Source organism: Mya arenaria, chromosome 2 (assembly GCF_026914265.1).
Source record: "Mya arenaria isolate MELC-2E11 chromosome 2, ASM2691426v1".
NCBI lineage: Eukaryota > Metazoa > Mollusca > Bivalvia > Myida > Myidae > Mya > Mya arenaria.
Genome location: NC_069123.1, coordinates 43,255,680 through 43,277,902, shown reverse-complemented (window position 1 = coordinate 43,277,902; position 22,223 = coordinate 43,255,680). Strand labels below are relative to the sequence as shown.

The 22,223-nt window shown below is 35.6% G+C and overlaps 1 protein-coding gene across 1 annotated transcript; it reads right to left on the bottom strand.

The window, feature by feature from the left end:
• Window positions 1-2,100: 2,100 nt before the first annotated feature.
• Window positions 2,101-19,364, bottom strand: LOC128241898 (mitotic spindle assembly checkpoint protein MAD1-like). Its single transcript, XM_052959022.1, has 15 exons — window positions 18,918-19,364; window positions 13,693-13,850; window positions 12,713-12,895; window positions 11,862-11,986; window positions 10,873-10,954; window positions 10,276-10,406; window positions 8,832-8,946; window positions 8,325-8,383; window positions 7,883-7,969; window positions 7,387-7,531; window positions 6,409-6,612; window positions 5,966-6,151; window positions 3,708-3,930; window positions 3,196-3,386; window positions 2,101-2,943 (listed from the first exon to the last, which is right to left on the bottom strand). The coding sequence occupies exons 1-15, from the start codon at window positions 19,093-19,095 to the stop codon at window positions 2,785-2,787; spliced, it is 2,226 nt and encodes a 741-aa protein (XP_052814982.1). The 5' UTR covers window positions 19,096-19,364; the 3' UTR covers window positions 2,101-2,784.
• Between the last annotated feature and the right edge of the window lie 2,859 nt (window positions 19,365-22,223).

The following is a 22,223-nucleotide window of genomic DNA, read 5'->3' as shown; positions in this document are numbered from 1 at the left end:
AAAATTGAATAAATAACACTTTTACAATAAACAATTGCAAGCATGATAATTGATATGTTGTTCATTATTATAAATCAAACATCCCACAGTGTAGACTGTTAATACACATGCATTTGATCATAGCCAGTTGAGTTTTATGGGAAGTGGACAACTAAACCAAAATGTCAGGTCTAATGCCTGTGACTTCAGGTAAAAAGAGTAAATTTAACTGTTTAAAGACAAAGGTGTTAAACTTCACTGCTAAGATTCCTGATAATTGTTCTGATTGTGGATGTCTCGTGTTGAACATAATTATATCTACCAAACCGAAAGGTGTACCCCTTGAACACTATTCTAAGGCAAAAAAGGTATTAGAAACCCTGAAATACAGAAAGCTTCGGGGGGCTTCGCCCTCCCACCAGGGCTTTGCCCTGGACCCATCGGGGGCATTGAACGGCCCCCTGAACCCCACGCAGACATTTTCAGGATTGGCACCTTGGCTCTGTTATCATACCTGTTATGGGCCTTGAAAGTATAAAAAATCAGTGCGTCTGTAAACAATTGCTTGTGAACACACTACAGTCTTCAGTTTTGATTGTATCTCGATGAAACTTGTACAGTATCTAGATATCCATTAGAGCTTGGTTCCTTTCGAAAACCAGCCAGATCCGCCCATGCATGCCTAGATTATAGGCCTTGATAGTGTAAAAAAATGCTATTTTAAGCTAAGTCTATTTTTAGCCAAGTCTACATAAACGAAGTCTATTTTTAGCCAAGTTTACATGTAAAGTCACAATTGCTTGTGAATTTTTGTTCAAATTATGCCCCTGGGGTCATTACTGGCCACGCCCCCTGGTTCACAGGTTTGGTATACTTAAATTGGGAAATGTTAAAAACCTTTTTGTCTGAAACAGCTATGCAGATCCTTGCTATTTTGAACAAGGCTTAATTAAGTGGTCCACTACCATGTTTGTTCAAATTATGCCCCTTGGGTCAAAACTGGCACTGCCCAGGGGGTCACAAGTTTCCTAGAGACTTATTTACGAAATATTTTCAAACTTTTCTTGTTTCAAACCACAAGGCCCATACCTTTGATATTTGTTGTGGAGCATCATATGATGACTTTCTAGCAAAACATTTGAAATTATGCCCCTTGGGCTGGCCCCACCTCTTTTGACCTACTTTTTAATCCCCCGCCACGGAGAGGGAAGGGAATTATAGGAATGCACTTCGTCCGTCTGTCAGTCCGTCTGGCTTCAACATTTCCTGTCTGGGCTATAACTTACTAATGCATGGCTGGATTACCATATTACTTGGTAAAAATGTTGTCCTTATTGAGACAATGTGCAGTGACCTTGACCCGGGTCCATACTTCAAAGGTCAAGGTCTCCCGAGGCATTTAAAGGTCAGAGTGCACATGCTCATGACCGCCCTATAACTTACTTATGCATTGATGGATTACCATATTACTTGGTACAAATGTTGTCCTCATTGAGACGATGTGCAGTGACCTTGACTACATCGTATGTTATTTGATCTGTTATTAATAAAACACACTCTCCGTCATTTTTTAAATCCATTTAAGACCCATCTTGAATATTAATTCTTGTAAGCACTTTAGTCTCAATCTTGAAACTTGGTCAGAATGTTAGTATTGCTCTAAGTTTCATTTTGGATCATATTGGGTGAAAGCATGGTTACTAGGTCAAGTAGTAAAACTTTGTGCCACATTTAAGGCCCCTACCTTGATGAAACTTGTTCTATATTCAGAATGTTTGTCAAAATGAAACATATGATTAATATTAAGCTGTTGATCTCAAAAAGGACCACTAAGGTCCCATTGTCATATCTCAGTTACAAACTTCCACTTTTGACGAGAGACCAAAGTTTTTTTCACTTCTCAAATTAAATCAACTTACATTACTCATCGTTCATTGTAGCTTAATATGACAGTGATAAGCCATACTGTTCTGATCGCTATTCCTCAATTGTTCTCATAAATACCTTAGAGGTTTTAGATTTCTGGTACATAGCATGGAATACCTGTTACTTATCTTTCAAAAGAATCACTATTTCTTCAACCATAAATAGCATAAAAACATTTTCACTTCAAAACTCTAGAAAATAAAACAGTTTGTATTAAGCTGTACATAAATATATTTTACAGTGTACAAAATACAGAAATGAAATATATGCATTGAACATCCTCTATAACAGGACATAATAACACAAGAGCACTCAACATTACTTCATTATAGTACAATGATTGGATATGTAGTCTCTCTCTCCTTCATTTCCTTGACATATTTCTAATACTTCATGCCAGTTCAAAAGAATGACTTGCATTCTTGAAGACAGATTCTTTCACCAGGTTTGTTGAACACATGATCTCAAATGAGTGTGGTAACATAGAGAAAAAATGATTACATAACCATGTCCACAGATGTGGATTTCAACAGAGATCATGGTAATATTCATGTCAGTAATGGGGATATAAGCATGATCTTATTTTATGACGATGTAAAACCTCAGTGATAATTTTTCAAACCAGCCTATCTTACAATAATAAAAATGCCAAGTGCCAAGCATAGTTTTACGCAAAACATCCTTAAAGACAACAACTCATCGATCTACATCTTTCAGAAAGATGGGTCCTCATGCAAAACATTAATTATAGGACTCCGCATGCGAAGTGTAATGAATCACTTGTCTTGTACCTATAAGGTAGTCTAATGAAACTAGTGTACTGCAAGACTTGGACACAGTCAACACAAGCAAATTCAGTAGAAGTTTACAGCAACTCTTTCATCCAAAGTTCATGGTTTGTCGTGAGAAGAGATCTAAGGTGACGCTACTGAGGAAGGCGGGAATGCTGTCTCGCTGTATGAGGTACATGTCCATCAGGTCTTGGAGAGTAGAGGAAAAACTTGTTCCCAACATCTCGATATTGCCTCGTGAGTTTTGCTGCAAAAAATACAAGGAACAGAGTCACAGAAAATATAATATAAATGATCACAAAGATACACATAGTTTGTGTTAACATCTTGCACATTGCAAACATTTAAGTTTTACCAGTATGTATATTTTGTCAGTTTAAATCTCTATTTTTGACATATTTGACCAATTACAGTGCATCTCAATGTTCAAAAAACAAAATCAAAGAATGTAGAGTAAACTTCTGCTTACACTCCCCTTAACCAAGAGGTTAACACGCACCTGAAAGAGGAGGTAGTCTGTAGGTGACTCGGCATACATGCTGGTGATGCGATACTGGTTAGAGGTCGGGATATCGATCTTATAGCCGGTCAGCTGGTAGCAGACCTCACGCACTTCCTGAGATGTCTTTTTAAATGCCTCCATCAGACGCTTGTTCTTCAGTTCTGCCAATGTAAGCTGGGAACGCATCTCTGAGGACAAAAAAACACATCTTTTTACAGCCTTATCTCAATCATAGGTAATAATACTTTCTGTAAGGTAAACCTTGATATATCTTACAAGACTGCCTCCAAAATACAATAATAATAAAAAAAAATACAAATAGAGGATATCTGTTTGTTTCAGTGTGTAAGATATAATATCTTTCACTCAGTGAGCACCAAAAGCTAATTTTCAAGTGTGTCAATATCAAACTGAAATTTTCAATGTTTGAAACAGTAAAATGGGATACCAATATATAAGTCTTCAATACCTATGTTAGATTTCCACTCTCTTATATAAGCTCTCCTAACCTTCAATATCCTTGCTGGATCCTGGTTCCTTGATTTTTTGCTCAACAGCCACAGTAAGGTCCTCAATTTTCCCATCATGTTCCTCAAGCAGCTGTATACGCTGCCGCAGCCGCGCATTCTCCTCACGAAGCTTTGTCATCTCTTCCCGACGGCGATCGATATCTGAGTCTACCGGGTTCATTTTGAAGTGTAGAACTTTCAGTTTTGTTGGATCATAGTCGCCCTGAAATATTAAAAGGTCCTCATTTCTTAATCCTTAAAAAGATATATTCTTGAAATGATAAATAAAACATGCCCACTTATTTACTAGAATAACATTTAGAAAAAAAGTGAAACCTTTGAATTAAAACTAGAGCTGTCACAGGAGTGATGAATACCCCCAAATGCCGCCTGGACACAGGAATGGCAAACCATTCCTTTGAAAAGAAGCCATAACTCCAAGGTTACTGCACACTGCATCTTCTTTTATCATGCATGTATTGTTTTATTTAAATCTGTTGAGTAATTTAGAAGTTACACTGCTGACAAGAAAAACTAGCCTTTCATGAGTTATCGTCCGGAAACCGTTTTTTCTACTTTTAGTAACAGTGACCTTGACCTTGGCCCCACCAGCCCCAATATCGAACTTGACCTGTATCTTCTGATGTTACACCTGTGTACCAAAAATTGTTCAAATCTGTCTAGCCTTTCATGAGTTATCGTCCGGAAACCGTTTTTCTATTTTTAGTAACAGTGACCTTGACCTTGGCCCCACCAGCCCCAATATCGAACTTGACCTGTATCTTCTGATGTAACACCTGTGTACCAAAAATTGTTCAAATCTGTCAAGCCTTTCATGATTTATCGTCCGGAAACCGTTTTTCTATTTTTAGTAACAGTGACCTTGACCTTGGCCCCACCAGCCCCAATATCGAACTTGACCTGTATCTTCTGATGTTACACCTGTGTACCAAAAATTGTTCAAATCTGTCAAGCCTTTCATGAGTTATCGTCCAGAAACCGTTTTTCTATTTTTAGTAACAGTGACCTTGACCTTGGCCCCACCAGCCACAATATCGAACTTGACCTATATCTTCTGATGTTACACCTGTGAACCAAACTGTATCTTCTGATGTTACACCTGTGTACCAAAAATTGTTCAAATCTGTCAAGCCTTTCATGAGTTATAGTCCGGAAACCGTTTTTCAATTTTTAGTAACAGTGACCTTGACCTTGGACCCACCAGCCCCAATATCGAACTTGACCTGTATCTTCTGATGTTACACCTGTGTACCAAAAATTGTTCAAATCTGTCTAGCCTTTCATGAGTTATCGTCCGGAAACCGTTTTTCTATTTTTAGTAACAGTGACCTTGACCCCACCAGCCCCAATATCGAACTTGACCTGTATCTTCTGATGTTACACCTGTGTACCAAAAATTGTTCAAATCTGTCAAGCCTTTCATGAGTTATTGTCCGGAAACCGTTTTTCTATTTTTAGTAACAATGACCTTGACCTTGGCCCCACCAGCCCCAATATCGAACTTGACCTGTATCTTCTGATGTTACACCTATGTACCAAAAATTGTTCAAATCTGTCTAGCCTTTCATGAGTTATCGTCCGGAAACCGATTTTCTATTTTTAGTAACAGTGACCTTGACCCCACCAGCCCCAATATCGAACTTGACCTGTATCTTCTGATGTTACACCTGTGTACCAAAAATTGTTCAAATCTGTCAAGCCTTTCATGAGTTATCGTCTGGAAACCGTTTTTCTATTTTTAGTAACAGTGACCTTGACCTTGGCCCCACCAGCCCCAATATCGAACTTGACCTGTATCTTCTGATGTTACACCTGTGTACCAAAAATTGTTCAAATCTGTCAAGCCTTTCATGAGTTATCGTCCGGAAACCGTTTTTCTATTTTTAGTAACAGTGACCTTGACCTTGGCCCCACCAGCCCCAATATCGAACTTGACCTGTATCTTCTGATGTTACACCTGTGTACCAAAAATTTTTCAAACCTGTCTAGCCTTTCATGAGTTATCGTCCGGAAACCATGAAAACCGACAGACCGACCGACCGACAAGCTCCCTCCTATATACCCCCTCAAACTTCGTTTGTGGGGGTATAAATATTTTGCCAAGAAGTTATTGGAATCAAGCTAGACACTTGACACAGCAACTCTAATACTGAAAAGGTATAATACAGGAATGAAAAAATAAGAACATTTAAAACAGCTTGTAGCAAATAAATATAACCATAAAGAACACTGTTTACCTGTAGGTGCCTCTGTTCAATCCTGCACTCTAATGTATTTTTTTCTTGCTCGCATGTTTCCAGGGCACGCTCCAGACTGGCAACTTTCTCCCGTAGACTGTTTATTGTTTTCTGGTCTGCCTCCGACCTGCAGTCATGTACGTCGTAGTTTGCCTTACGATGCAGGTCAGACAATGTCAACTCAAGCTGAAAATCAACCCTTTAAAATTGTAACTTTCATCTTCACAGCATGAAATCCAGCTAAATCAAAACAGTGTCTTCTAATGACAAAAATTAATGTAACTACTAAATTAATACTTCCAAATATACCATATTGATACACATATTTGTTTCAACTGAACACTTGCCCTCTTAAAAGCCAAAAAAACATTGTAAACTACATGTATGTTCTCGCATCGATAACCAGAACACCCGCCAATAAAAATGCCTACATTGGTACCAACCTGTCTTATATTCTGGCGTGCAGACGCGAGATCGCCGCCCACTTTGTTAAGCTCGGCCTCCAGATTCTCTGTCTGTCGCTTGTATCCCTGCACACTGTCCTCGAGCAGGGCCACACGATTAATTGATGCCTGGGAGCTCGGGTCGAGGCTGACGGTCACCTCACTCTCGTATGAATCTATGATCCGCTTGTAACCATCACGTTCCTAACAATAAGATATATATACACTTGTCATTGTATTTTTCATATGCTCCTTATTTGTTTTTATTGCATATACTGTAATAAATTATGTAATTAAGTTATCCCCAAAACTTTTTAAAGCCATATGCGTCTATGATCTGTTCACAACCATCACAGTGAGTAAGGTTTCCATATGTTTTACTAATTTAACTGTTATTTTCCCTTACCTTATTGTGAACACTTATTTCAATAGTCAGTAGATATTATCTTTTTTTGCAAGCTTTTACCATTTTTTTTAATATGGTTTCAATCCAAATGAAATTTTAATTGGCTTATCCCCCAGTAATCACTATTATTAATGATACTGTACAGACAAATGAATAAATCTGTGTCAAACCTACCTTTTATCATAATAAAACCCCAATTCAATTTATTTGATAATTGCCTGCAGCACAAGATAAGCGAGTATCAAACTTGATGACAATTTCCAGTGACATGCCCTTATACTTTTGCCGGAGAACAGTCCAGGGGCCATATACATAAAACTCCTAGTAAAATTTTCAAAATTTTTACAATTATTTTAAAACCCTTTTCTTTTCATTAAAAATAAAGTCGTATGCAAACACCCAGGGGTATTGTTACATTCATTTCCTTGCTTATTTACATATTTTTGGTGTACAAACATTGTATTACTAAGTTTTCATTAAATTTCATTAAATTCAACTTGAAACAATTTTCCATTTAGAAGTCACTTTTCACCAAGATGCTTTATGTATACCGCCTCAGTACCCTTCCTTACCTTGGTTACGAGCAGCAGTTTCCTCTGTAAGCGTTTGATGAGGTCGGCCTGCTGAGCAGACTTGGTTTTCTCATTGGTCACTTGTTGTTGCATTTGGCTCTGGTGCTCCTGGAGGTTACGCAGCGTCATCTCCTTCTGGTGCAGGCTGAAAACCATATTTCAATGTATACACAAACACTGTATGATTTTATACACTAGGGCTATCCTATCAACATGTGTATCGTATGCTCGATTATTCAATCCCTTTATTTTTGGATATAATCATGATTTCAAAAATAATATGACTCAAGGCTTATCAAGATTTAAAAGATTCAATTTAAAGATTTAGTTAATTTCTGACACTCTCATGGTATTAAATTGAAATTCAATTTTATATTGCCCCATTTTTTTTTAAATCTTTTTATATTGCCCCATTTATTTTTTTAAATCTCAACACACAGTACATCAAAGTATGCATCAAAAGGGAAGACAGATGACAGATAAAAAGAAGACTTACTGAGTCTGAAGTTCCCCTTGCTTTGACAGCATCAGAGCTTCGCCACTTTGTAGCTCCGTCACTCTCTTGCTCAGGTTGGCAGGCGACCTGGAACCACATGGTCATATACACTGTCTAAGCTTCATCATTCTTTAGTGTGTAAGTGAGTTGAAAATCCGTAATATATTTTTCCCCATGGTGAGTTTAAAAAAATTGTGCAGGTTCTTAAGCAAGAGGTAAATCATCCTTAACCATTGCTTTGTGTATATGTCATTTAATATGTAAATATTGAATGAATATGAAAAAGATTGTTTCCTTAAAGTTTTTGATCTCCACGTTTATCAATTATCATCAAAAACTACTCAAGTTTAAAGAAATAAAACTGACACATATTTTGAAATAAAAAATCCTTAAATAAATTAAACTCCACACCTTTTCATTATAGCAGTTCAAAATCACTCACTTAACTGTTAATCCAGTGGGATCAGGTTTCTCCCATTGTTCAAGCTTCTGTTTCAACTCCTGAAATGAACAGCAGTTTTTCCCAGGATGCTCCAAGCCAGTAACCCCAAAATTCATTAATTAAGGTATAAAATAAGCATATATATGTGGTATGGCTGCTTTGTTTTGAACATTGAGTGTCTCATGTTAAGTGTCTGCTAGGCCTAAGCCTTATGCTATTTAGCAGGATCTTCTTCAGATATTTGACTATAATTGGGCTTGTCCCTGAAGTGTACATTTACATCTCATGAGTGTTAGCTAAAAAATATGTGTCACAATGATATGAAGACAAACCAGTAACTGCAACAACCCCTTTTTATTCCTTCAATATAATATTATCTCCAGCTAAAATAATCCTTTTCACAACAAAAGCTTTATCTGGGAGTAGAATTGTTATTGGTCCAAGGATTTATGCAACCAAGGCAACAATTGGCGTGTTAATTACCACTATCCTTTCTGCATAATTTACCTCATTTTCCGCCACCAGAGCATGGTAGTTGGCCAGTTTATTTTCCAGTCTCTCCACCTTGTTCTGCATGTTATCATGCTGCTCCTTTAACAGCAAGTTGTTCTCCTGAATACCTCTAGATATAAAAGAAACATAGATTAGAACGGATCCTTCTCCAGAATACCTCTTGATATGAAAGAAACCTAGAATAGAACAGGCTCAACTCTTGAATACCTCTAGATATAAAAGAAACAAAGACTAGAACAGGTCCTTCTCCTGAATACCTCTAGACATGAAAGAAACAAAGACTAGAACAGGTCCTTCTCCTGAATACCTCTAGATATGAAAGAAAGAAAGACTAGAACAGGTCCTTCTCCTGAATACCTCTAGACATGAAAGAAACAAAGACTAGAACAGGTCCTTCTCCTGAATACCTCTAGATATGAAAGAAAGAAAGACTAGAACAGGTCCTTCTCCTGAATACCTCTAGATATAAAAGAAACAAAGACTAGAACAGGTCCTTCTCCTGAATACCTCTAGATATAAAAGAAACAAAGACTAGAACAGGTCCTTCTCCTGAATACCTCTAGACATGAAAGAAACAAAGACTAGAACAGGTCCTTCTCCTGAATACCTCTAGATATGAAAGAAAGAAAGACTAGAACAGGTAATTCTTGTAAATACCTCTAGATATAAAAGAAACAAAGACAAGAACAGGCCCTTCTCCTGAATGTCTCTAGATGAATGAAACAAAGAATAGAACAGGTAAGCTTGTAAATCCCTCTAGATATAAAAGAAACAAAGACTAGAACAGGTTATTCTCGTAAATACCTCTAGATATGAAAGAAACATAGACTAGAACAGTGGCACCTCAAGAGAATACTGTGAATCAATCACTGATTTTTTTCATGCTCACCAAGGGGTAAAATATTTTAGCCAGAGTGATAGACTAAGTTTGTTATGTGCAGAGTGAAGAGCCCTGTGGAATTAACATCAACACTTGTCGTGAACATCAACGCTTGTCTGTTATATTGTGTACAGTTTTTGAGTGATGGTCAAGGTAGGTAGTTTGTATAAAAGTTTGTTTGAACAACAACAACAATGACAACAGCATCACGACAATTTCTAATTCAAGCGTATGTCAATATCTCACTGATGCTTTCATGTTCACCAAGGGAAATTTCTTCTGTAATTGTTTGGTCAGAGACATTGGATCTCACTGTTATGTGTATAGAAAACTGAAAAATGTATTTCATCATATTGGTTTTGCAAACATTAACTCCTTTGCAACATGAACCTTATGTTGGTTAAAGTCAGTTTCAAAACACTATGGCTATGACAATATGTTTCTATTTAACCTCTAAAACAAAAAATCTTAAGTTAAGGGTCAATTTTTGCATGCCCAAAGCCTTAGACTTGTGTCTACTAGAGAAACCAGATTTAGCTACTCAACTCTCACACCAACCTGAGGTATGTGTTGTCATCGGAGAGTTTCCTGTTCTGTTTTTCCATCTCCTGGAATGATGCCAACTGTGACTTCATGGCGGTGGAGATCACCTTGTCTTCCTCCATTCTAACTATCTGTTGCTCGAGGTCCTTAAAACATATTTATTTGAATATCTTGAACTAAAGTGCCACAATCCTTTTATAACTTAAACAAAAGTGGAGCCGAGCAATGCGCATCTGTTTTGGTCCATCAAAAAGGAGCATAACTCTACAATAATTAAAGACAAGGTTATTGGCCTTGCTGTACATGTGCCTATTGTCTCTGGCAACATGTGTACTAAGTTTAATCTGCATGACTTGAGAGGTTTTTGAGTCATAGAGGTTAGAGTTTTTGAACAATGACACCGATGATGCAGTCACTAAGGCGTTGACCATTTCTCTTCTGTTTTTAAAAACAATTAATACACCAATCTTAGCTAGAGTGATGGGACTTGTTTGACATGTACACACATATACTTATTGTCATAGTATATAAAACAATTCATACAAGTGTGAATAAAAAAATCATTATCATGCAACTGTGATGTAGATTTCTACATTTGGGTCATTTCTTCACCTTGACCTTCTGCTCTGCCTGTGCTGCCTTTAATTTCACCTCTTCACCCTCTTGCATTTGGCTAGTCACATCCGACCACCGCCTGTAATAAACATTTAAATGTATACTGACATTCACCTATCAGTTAACTATTTACATGGTCATCAATATCCACACTGCATAACATTGCTCTATATGAATGACTGAAACCATTTCCCTACATTTTACACATTAGCATTGATCAATTTTCAATAGCACCAACAGTCACCAAATCTGCCTGTCCTATTTTTTGGACAGCCAAATTTAAAGAACAGACTGTTAATACAATTTTTGATATATCAAGGGTCATAACTCTAGAGTGACAAAGACGATGTGGTTGGGTATTGAATCTCACCATAAACATATTTCTAAATTTGATGATGTTAAGACAAAAGCTTTAAATGTTATTGATCAGACAAGACTGATTTTAGGTAATAGCTAAAATTAGAGGAAGTGACTAAAGCCATACAACTGACCCCATTTTCTCGAAACTTCTTAAGCTTAACAGGCTTAAGCTTATTTTAATAAGCCAAATTACATACTTATATTGAATTTTGATGAATGAAACCTGGTTTATTCTGATTATCATGAAAATAAGTCCTATCTTAAGTATATAATATCTTAAAGAAGTCGACATTATGCAATTTATTTAAAACCAAAAATATTGAGCTTAGCTTAATCCTGTTATAAGGGACTTAAGAAGTTTCGAGAAATTGGGGCCCATTATTCAAACTTGTGGCCATCCACATTATGAACAAATTTGGGGATGACTGAACAGATGCTTTTAAATATTATTGGTCTAACAACATAATTTTTGATGCTTGCCCACCTTCATGCCAAGGGCAAAACTATAATATACATACCATTCTATAAACAGGAGTATAAAAATAGTGAAATCAAAACAGTCTATAGCTATATTTAAAAAAATAAATAACATGCAAGCTTATATCTATTGGGATGTTTAAGCTTACTTGAGCTGCAGTTTGAGCTGAACTTTAGTTTCATCAAGCTCAAGCATTACAATGCTTAGCTCGCTGTCTTTCCTCCGCATCTCACTCCGGAGCTCTGTCATCTTCTCCCAGTTACTCTCCTTTTCCTGATTTGAAGGGGAAAAAAGTAACATGAAGAACACAAGTTTGAATTTATTTATTTTAATAGGCTGATAGTTACTGCTGACAACTCGATTATTGACATTCGCAAGTAAAAGCGTGTTGAAGCGCTGTCCACTTCTCTTTGAAGTAATTAGACAGCAAAGTTAATTAATACAGAGGGAAATAATCCCCTGAGAGGCATTGAAGGATATTCCCTGTCAATAAAGAATCACTCATTTTGCAGCAGAGCAGTTCAAATAGTTGCACAGATTGTACCTTCGCTATATTTTGTATCTCTTATTTTACATCCGAAATATTAACACATGCTTATCAATTACAGGCATGTCTGAATAGATAAATAAAACTGACCATTCACAAGAACACCTTCAGACTAATATTAATTTTTGTTGAGTTGAGATGAATTAGTATTTGTAACAAACAAAAGCAATGGGACTTAAATTTCAAAGCATCTTTTTATTACATATGTCAGGCTAAGCTTTTGGGCTTAAGTATTACTTCGGGCATAAGGAAGCCAACATGAAATTAACACTAAATCTGTGTAAATATTCAAAATATAAGAGGGATAGAAAACTTTATCAAGGATGTAATTTTCTTTCATTTTTGAGGATTTTTTTTGGATGCGTCTGACTCGCAATCACTTTAACCACACATAGTTCAGACAAAACAGCATTTATAAAATAAAGTCTTACTAATATCTTATATTGCCTGACCTGTTCTAAGTTATCTGAGAGCTGCAGTCTTTCTTTCTGCAGAGTGAGAATTTGCTCTTCGAATGATTTCCGCTGCTTGTCCAGTGCAGACTGAGCATCTGACAACTTTTCACGTCCCAATGATTCTCTCTGTTCCAGATATTTGAGCTGGGTCATAAGTTCACCAACACGTGAATTTTCGCGCTTAAATAGACAGAAATAACACTAAAGAGAATACAAGTCATTCAAAATCAAGAAGATTTGACACAGATTTTACATGTAAACAGTAAAATAAGGATGATTTCAAAGCTGTACTCTCACAGATGGTCAGTTTTGACTGTTTTAAAATAAGTAGTCTCAGAATTGGCTGATTTGGGCACCAATACCTTCAATTCAGTCATATAAGATAATTTCAAAGAGCATCATAGAAAAATAAATTTCAAATAGTTCCTCCACCTACAGTGTACAACAGTTGATACTGAACTCACACTTTTGATAAAGATTCAAGTTTTATCCACATCATTCACATAATTCAAATATAAATTCAGAGGTATCAATCAAAGACAATAAGGTAAAAAAAGAAAATACACCTTCATAAAACTATGACATTGATTGTTGCTTAAAAAAGCCCATACTCAGAATACCGGGTAAATAAATTCTTAAAAGACAATAATCTCTACGAGTAAATCATATTATACAAAAACTTAAACATGATAATATTTCATGAGTTTGTTTTTTAAGAAAATCAAGTATATTAGCCCATTGTTGCTCTTTGAGGCGGAACTGACAAGTGTAACTTTCAGAGCAAAGGTAAGATTTCTGATTGAATAAGTAGCACTAACTATTTTTTATAAACATCCGTTAGGAATACATTTTGGGCAACTTCTCCTTCTTGTTCATGTCAGATGTGATTATGAAATTGATAATTTAATAACCATTGCAATTATTTATAATCATTAATTATGGTTTTGTTTTCAATCCCTACTTATAACATCTCTAACCATTTTTTCTGCCATGGCCTTTTCTAGCTGCTGTTCAAACAGAATACGAGCCTTCTGATTGGCTGTCTCCAGGTTGGAGATGGTCGCCTTCAGACGAATGATCTCACTCTTAGCATGGATGTATTCAGCTTCTTTGTACTTGTACTGCTTCTCTTTCGCTGAAAGAAAAATAGCATTGATAGAGGCAACGAAGCTGGGGCTGCAGCCTAAATATTGCGGCAAGCCAAAGAATTAATCAGCAAAATTAATGTTTTTTGTTGTGAATTTTTATTGAAATAATATTAATTACATTAAATCGCTTTTAAACTCAATTTCCTTCATCGATTTGACCTCTTATTGAAGGATGTGTTGCCTTGGTTATGACAGTCATATCGGGTCTTGTATTTCCAGCTGGAGCATTGAGGTACGGTACATGAAGGTGTCGACCAACATATAAATTGTTGGCAAATTACCAGTACTGACAAACTGGAAATCATTTACCTGCTTAAAAGACATAGATAATAGGAGGTAAATTCAAGATATGAAAATGCACACTATGTTTTGAAGAAAGATGATTTTAAGTATCTTTTTCACATTTGTTTACTATGTATACATGGCTACACCAAGCTATTTAAAATTTACATAGCCATCCTTAAGTAGAGAGAATCCAGAACAGGTTTGTTGGATGGAAGGAAACATGCCAATCCACTTTTGTTTTTGTTAAGTTTACAAGTGTGGTTGTGTCAGCTTTTAAAGCAAAACTTGAACTATAAGTACAGCTTTTAACCCATGCTTGGATTTTTATGAATATATATACCATTAATGACCATGTTGTTGGTTCCTGAATTCAATGAATTTTCAATGTAAATAAAATGTGTTACATTTCAGCCAATTTTTTTAGACTTGTTGTTCTTAGAATTAAGGGCAAATTACACAAATTCGGAAGTACCTACTCCATTGTTACATTCCTTCATTTATGTTTAATATTTTCACAATCATGAGAGTGAATCGAAGCATAGTACATACATGCCACATTTCTGAGAGGCTTCCCAGGGGATTTTGGTCTGAATTCCAGGGGATTTTGATATTACACCAGCGGATTTTTACGCGGCAAAATTTTGAGCAATATTTGCATTTATAATATAAGAATAAATACAGAAATTTATACACTCTAATTACAATAATTTTTGGACTTAGTCATCATTGTCCTTCATGGAATTTCACACTAATAAGATTATGGATGCCTTCCACTGTCAACTTTAAGCAATTTTTTTTAAAAAAATATAAAAAATAAAAAAATTAAATTCCAGGGGATATGGATCCCCCGGCGGGGTACCAGGGGATGGGTTGAAATTCTGGGGGACTTTTCCCCCTGTCGGGGGATATGGCATGTATGAAAGTAATACCATCTCTCAGACCATTTGCTTCTTTCCATCTTTATAGGTTTTGAGGCTGAATGATTTGTGACTTCAAAAACAGGCCAACCATGTGGATCTTCTTTGATAACATTTTCAACGCATTGTTTCTACCGGTACCTTACACCAGATTTGATGACTGTATCAAATACACAGTTCAACCAATTTAATTTACTTACATAAGATTGTTTATTTCACAATTGTAAGTTTTCTCAAATATATAGTTTGGGGTCAAAAATCACTAGAAATCAGTGTTGTTTCGCATGCAAATTAGTGAATTGACCATAATTTATAATGTTTAGGAAATTTATTTAGTGGTCTCTGAGCTTAACCAGAAATAGTCCAAATAATTGTACGTTGACAGATTTTTTTTAGATTTTTGATATGGCAAATCCTTCCTTAGGGATTGGAAGAATCCCGTATAACACGTCTATTATTTTATACTAAACCAGAAAGGACCAGTTTTTGAATTGGTAACCCCAAAATTTTCCTTAGGCCACTCCTTTTTTATTTTTTGGTTTACAATAATTTTTGGAAAAAATGTCCACCGGGTGGTCGAAAAAAAAATATAAAAATAAAAAAGTCACAAAACATACTCTTAAATGGTTAAAATCAGAGAACAACATAAAAACATTGAAAATTTATATCATTTACTTGACATTTTAAAGTTTTAAACTGCTATTAATGCATGCATGTTTTAATACACTCAAAGTTTCAAAGTTCTAATTAAACACACAGTTTAAATCTTACATACTGTGCATATAAAACATCAATGAAATTGACTATTAAACATGTTTACATGTATAAACTACACTTTTTATCAAAGATACATTGAATATTACTCAGCAAGACATTTGTTTAGCTTTAGGGGTATACTAAAGCAAAGTGAATGCAGAACACTTAAAAACTGACCAATATTAAATCATACATGTGATAACGTCCCGGACGTCCGGGATTGTCCCGGAAATCGTATCTCTGTCACGGAGTCACGGAGGGTGCATGTTTGTCCCGGAAAGTCATAAAAAAAAAACGAAAAAAAAATCTCGGAATCGGAATCGATTATCTTAATTTTACCATTGTAAGTCAGCTATTTTGCCTGTCCGGGACACTGGTCGTAAAACACAGGACATGTTGACACTAATCCGTTAATTGGTACGTGTGTCGTCGAGGTCATCGTCAATCACCCGATAATTGATCTATCGGCCTATTGTTGTGCTTAACGAGTGGGGGAGGGTTCTTGTATACTAATTCATTGTTTTTATATGGATTTGTTTGGTCTTATGAATGATAGCTTTTAATTGATGAATTGATATTTTTCACACATTTTACCAACAAACGAGCACGAAGGTAAGTTCAAAGAAAGTGACAAAATGAGTAAAAAAACAAAAATAAAACACGGAAAACAAGGAATTTTAGTGTTTTGACCGTTTCCGAACTATCGTGTGTATTTTTACGCCGAAATAAAACTGACGATATGGGGTTTACAGACGGTTATATAGAGTGCTTTAATCACGTGACCATGGTAAGTCACGTGATCGCTTTATACAGCTGATTGTTGACACGTCTCTATCAAAATTATATGCATCTCCAAACGGAAAAAAGCTCATCGACTGAAAAATCTTCTTTATCGTCTGGAAAATATTGTGTGTCATTAATTGCAAACGTTTTAAATGTGATGAAAAAATAAATATTTCGTAACGCATGTTCTCAAAAGCGCGGGAAAACAGGTGCCCGTATAGTTGTTTATTTCCTGTTTTGATGAAACCGAAAGTAGACTGCATATCCTCCTGGTTAGCACTTCATTTAAAGCCTGGGAAAATATCTGGTTTTATTTTTTCAAGAAAATGCAGAAAAAAAACACAACCATGTCAGGTAAAAAATACGTCTTGACAGTCAAAATAGGTACATTTTCCCGACGTTAAAAACGACTAAAATAGCCCCAGATATGCTATGGAATGCACCACAGACGTTCCGCATTTAAAAAAATTTCCGGGGGGGCATGCCCCCGAACCCCCCTAGTGTGCGTTGACATTACGACGAGTGTCCCGGAATCGACCCAAGAAATTATCACATGTATGATTAAATTTAAAAAAAAGGGAAGGCGAATTTTATGCATTAAAATACACAAAAATTACACTGTAATTAAGACAATACATTACATTTTCTAAACATTGTTTCAGTTATTTCAATATTGGAAAATGTCAATAAAGTGAAATAATTTCCAGTTTTGTAAATAAGGAAGGACCTTTTATGAAGACATTTGAGCTTCAATATTGTGAAAACAATTCCTGAAAATCTAAAAACCAAACTAGACCTAGATTTGAGTTTAAATAACTCTTCCACGCTGGGTCTTAGTTGTGTGTAACCCAATCCATGTCCGGATATTTTCGGACCAGGATATTTACCATGGGATGTTCACCAAATCCATTTCAAATTCAAATCTTGCAGCAAATTACCACATCAGTACATAAAAAGCACATAGAAAAATAATAAATCTAGAATGTGACTTAACTTTATGTACCAATGATAGTAACAGAGAAATCCATAATTATGTATCATATATTTTCATCTTCTCCCAACTCCGCCATTTTGTGTATCATGCATTCACAGGGCATCTATACTTCATGATTTTTTATATTTCATTTTAAAGAGTATTCCTTGGTTACAACAACAAATCTCATTTATAGTGGAATATCAAGCTCATTACAAATTAAAATGAATTTATTCAAAATAGTTTTCCGTGTTTGTTTTATCTAAATGTTTTGCACACAACTCCTGGCATGCGTAAATGTCATTGACACATGTGTTCAACTCTTTCATTGTTTTTACTCTAATATTAACCCAAACATGAATAAACATTTAATCTAGAATAAACACAAGCTTTACATTGACTCAATGACAAGTATTTCAAAACCATTTTGTGGTTTAAAATCCATAAACCCAACCGACCGAACATGTGAAACTAGGTCACCAGTGTCAACTTAGAAATGTTACTTTCGATTTCCCCACTCACACTAAGTGCACTGTTATTTGATATCTAACCATAAACTGTTATAAAACGTTTTTCTCACATATTATTTACAGATATTGGTGTCTACTTATTCGATGGCAGCCGCTGACACTTTTATTTTTCATCTATAAACAACAATATTTTCATGACCTAAATTGGCGGGGAAAAACAACAATCACGTGACAGTTGTTTGTGTCGGCTGTTAAATTTGCTAATGTATTTTGCTATTGTTGCTATTGTTATTTTAACAACTCGTGCATATTTTAATTAATTATTTCATACAAAGAATGACTGCTATCGTCAATTCTGTCATTGCCAACAGCGCTGCCATAACAGTTGACTGGCTCACATGCTATCACTATAAATTGGCGAATACAGCTACGGAACAACCAGTCGAGATCTACTGCATTGGTACTCTTATCTGTTCGTTTTTCTTTGGTTTCGCACCAAAATCAATACAGTTGGGAAAATAATTTTGAAAAAAAAGTGAAATTCATTTTTTATTTTTTTTTGTACTTTTCGGAAAATTAGACCCGCCGGTTTTGTAAACCAATTAATATAAAAGTAGTGGCCTTAGCCACCCTTCCAAACCCACCACCTCTGCCACCCACAATGTCCATTTGCTTCCTGAGCGAAAACATCACGGTTTTATGTATCAAAGTATTTTACTTTATATATATTATTAAATATTGGCTACAATTTGATATGTCAATGCAAAGAAATAAATTTGCATTAACATGAAACAAATGTTCTTTCGTTTTCATTTATTTTAATTTGTCCTTTAAATAAATAACACAAGATCCCATAAGAATAATCCTTACCAAGGAGTGTTTGTACAGAGAGAGCCTCGAGCTCCCCTGAACGATCACGCAAACTGTCATTTTCTGCATCGTCCAGTCGGAAATGTTTTACACCACGGCTGTCATTGTGGTCACATACAAATGAATCAAAGTCCCTTTTCATTCGTACCAACGATGTGTTATCATCCAGGAATGCCATGATGACTTTTACAAGTGTAAGTTTCGGCTAAAATTTAATAAATAAATGATGAGCTGATCAGTTTCAAATCAGAGCCGTTAGCCTGTATTCTAGTTAATCACACTCAACAACACGTACAGTGGCATTTAGTGCAAGATATAATATAACAATAAAATAAACTGTCGAAATGAAAAATCTGACAAACACTACAGAATTAACAATGAATTAAGCAAAAGTTCGATCAACTTTATTTTTTGAAAGATACCCAGCATTTTGGTATGCTTTATTAATTCACCAACTCTTTTTAACGATCAAACCGGTTTTGGTTTAAAGTGCGTATCTGTCAGGGTGTCATGGTAGGTAAGGATTTGTACTTAAACCAAGGCCGTACATCGTACCTTTAACGTTGGTAACCACTGTCCAGCGTATTCTTGCTATTACCGTTTAATCGGTTGTGGGTTTTAATAAAGTTTCTCTTACTTGACTTTTAATAATTCAGGTTCTTTTATAAAAGTTCAACCACTGTTCCATATAATCTGGGACTAGTAGTGGGATTACTGGTCCCAGTTATAATTTGTGCGCGCGCGTGTGTGTTTGTGTGTGTGCGTGCGTGCTCGCGTGCGCACGCGCGTGCGTGCGTGTATGTGTGCGTGTGTGTGAGCGTGCGTGTGCGTGTGTGTGTGTGTGTCTATTTATGTGCGTCTCTGCGTGGGTGCGTGCGTGTGTATGTGTGTGCGCGTGTTATTATCCGTTTGAGTATTTAACTATATATAGTACATGTAAATCCGGAAAATCGATCTTAAAATATATTTATTTCCTTATTGCCTTTATTTTCACATGGTCGTTCATTTGGTATGTATCCATGTAAATCATTAAATGCAATACAATATGACTGAGTTAAATTAATAAACTGCAATAAAATCGTGGGCTGCTTAAAGTAGCCTTCGCGATAAGTTCCTTGAGCATGTGTTTGATGTCAAGTCAAGTGAGATTTTTACAAGTTTATTTAAAAAAAGACAGTTCATGATATCGGGCTGCATGAGTGTATGAGACAAAGATAGACCAAAAAGAAACGAGGCTGTTTTAGAGGAAAAGAAAATGCAATATACACATATATGCATGGCAAACGATAATTGGCGCGACATATTTTTAACAACGCTGCTTATTAAAGTAACTCTTATATGGTGTTCGTATGTAAGTATATATGTTTAAGCAGCGTTAATACGCATTTAATATCTCTTTACAAACTGAAATAACTTTCTATACTTGCACAGTTGGTTGTTCCCTAAACACATTAAGGATTAAAAATCAAGTATATGCTGATTTACATGGTATTTATTGTAGATAACTGATCGCTTTCTGCTATTGTTATGAGCACTTCCGATTAGATAATGGTTATCGTCTCCAATATTTCTGTTAGCAAGTTTGCACAATACAACGGACACTAGAAAATACTAGTCCTGTCCAGCTGCCGGTCTCGATTGGAAGACGTTGATTTCGAGTTCGAATCTTTAACAATTTGTAAAGAGAAGCTATATCTTAAGTAACTCTTACGTCCAAAATCGTTCTTAAGCAATCTATAGTTACTACATTTGCTAGAAGTATCAACGGTGCTATACCATTTATTTAAAAATAAGTCTGTGCGTTCTGTTTTACATTACACGTCAGCGATTTGTGATTGGAAAACATATGTGAATCCCATATATTGTTAAAACCAGATTTTATAAAAACATGTATGACAAACGAAATCCAAAGAAAAGTAAATTAACATCTAATATATAATTACTGATCATAATAGTACACACAGCTGTTGCTAACTTATTGGTACAATGGCGATACAAGTGAGAAAACACGTTCAATTTAACTTCTACTTAAATGTGTCACGGAAAATGAAACAGACGAACATCTTTAAAGTGACAAGCTATGAAAGCTGAAGTTAAAGGTATACTTAATCTAAAACCTCATGTGAGCCTTGTGCCGGACAATACGTTATACAATAAGTATTGGATTCTCTTTTGCAGAAAGCACAACGTTGTCCTGTTAACGCAGTGGTTAATGCACTCACTTCTCACCAAGGCGCATGTGAGTCTGGTTTGTGGTCACCGAGCCGGACAAGTGGGATTTCTCTGGGTACTCCGCTTTCCTCCACAACACAAGATCACACACTCTCTCGCGCAACATCGTGCCAACAAGAGTGATTAATTTAAGTTGTCATATTTTGTTTCACAACCGTTAAAAAAAATGTTTAAACTAAACCTTCTGACGGCCTTCCCACATAAAAGGAAGGTCGTAACGCAAATATTACAGCCGAAATTATGACGCCGCATGTCAAGAAAAATATTTATACTTACGTTTCAACAGCGACCGGTTGTCCGGAAGGCGAGCCGATTTCGATTCTCTGCCTGTGCGATTAATTTGTTTTGTGGTCACCAAAGTCCGACAAGTTGGTTGCCCCAGTTTCCCCCCAGATTTCAAGACCTCCTATTGTGTAGTAACATCGCGCCAAAGAAAATGATCTATATAATGTTGGTATACATTGTTTCACTTTTGGTGTTAACTTAATGAGTGTTAAACTAAAAACAGCGACAACTCGAATATTTACTGTCGTTGCCGTTTGGTCTTTGATTTCAAGCGCAAATTTGTTATCAATATTATTATTTTTTTAAAAACACATGTTAAATTTACAACAAGTGATTTTTTTTTTTAATAAATGAGTTATGAGTGGATTTCATTTCTTAAAAGTGGATTTGCTCTAACTTCTTCGTTTTTTTTACCAATTACATTTAATTTAAAAATAAACCTTTTATGAGACATACTCCAATATGATTTCAATAAATTTTATTTATTAAACAAAATGAATGCCGGAGTAATGAGTGGATTTCACTTCTCGAAAACTGGATTTCACTTCGATTTCGGATCAATTTTCGAAAAATTGCTCTAACTTCTTCGTTTTTTTTTATCAATCTCTATAAAAAAATCAATATAAACCCTTTATGAGGTTTATTTTAATATAGTTACAATTTCCTTTATTAATCAAAATGAATGTGTTCTAAATGGATTTCACGTTTTCAGTTGATTTCACCTGAAATCCCCTGGATTCCTGTAATACCCTGTAACCGATAAAAATGATACGTACAGTGATTTTCAAC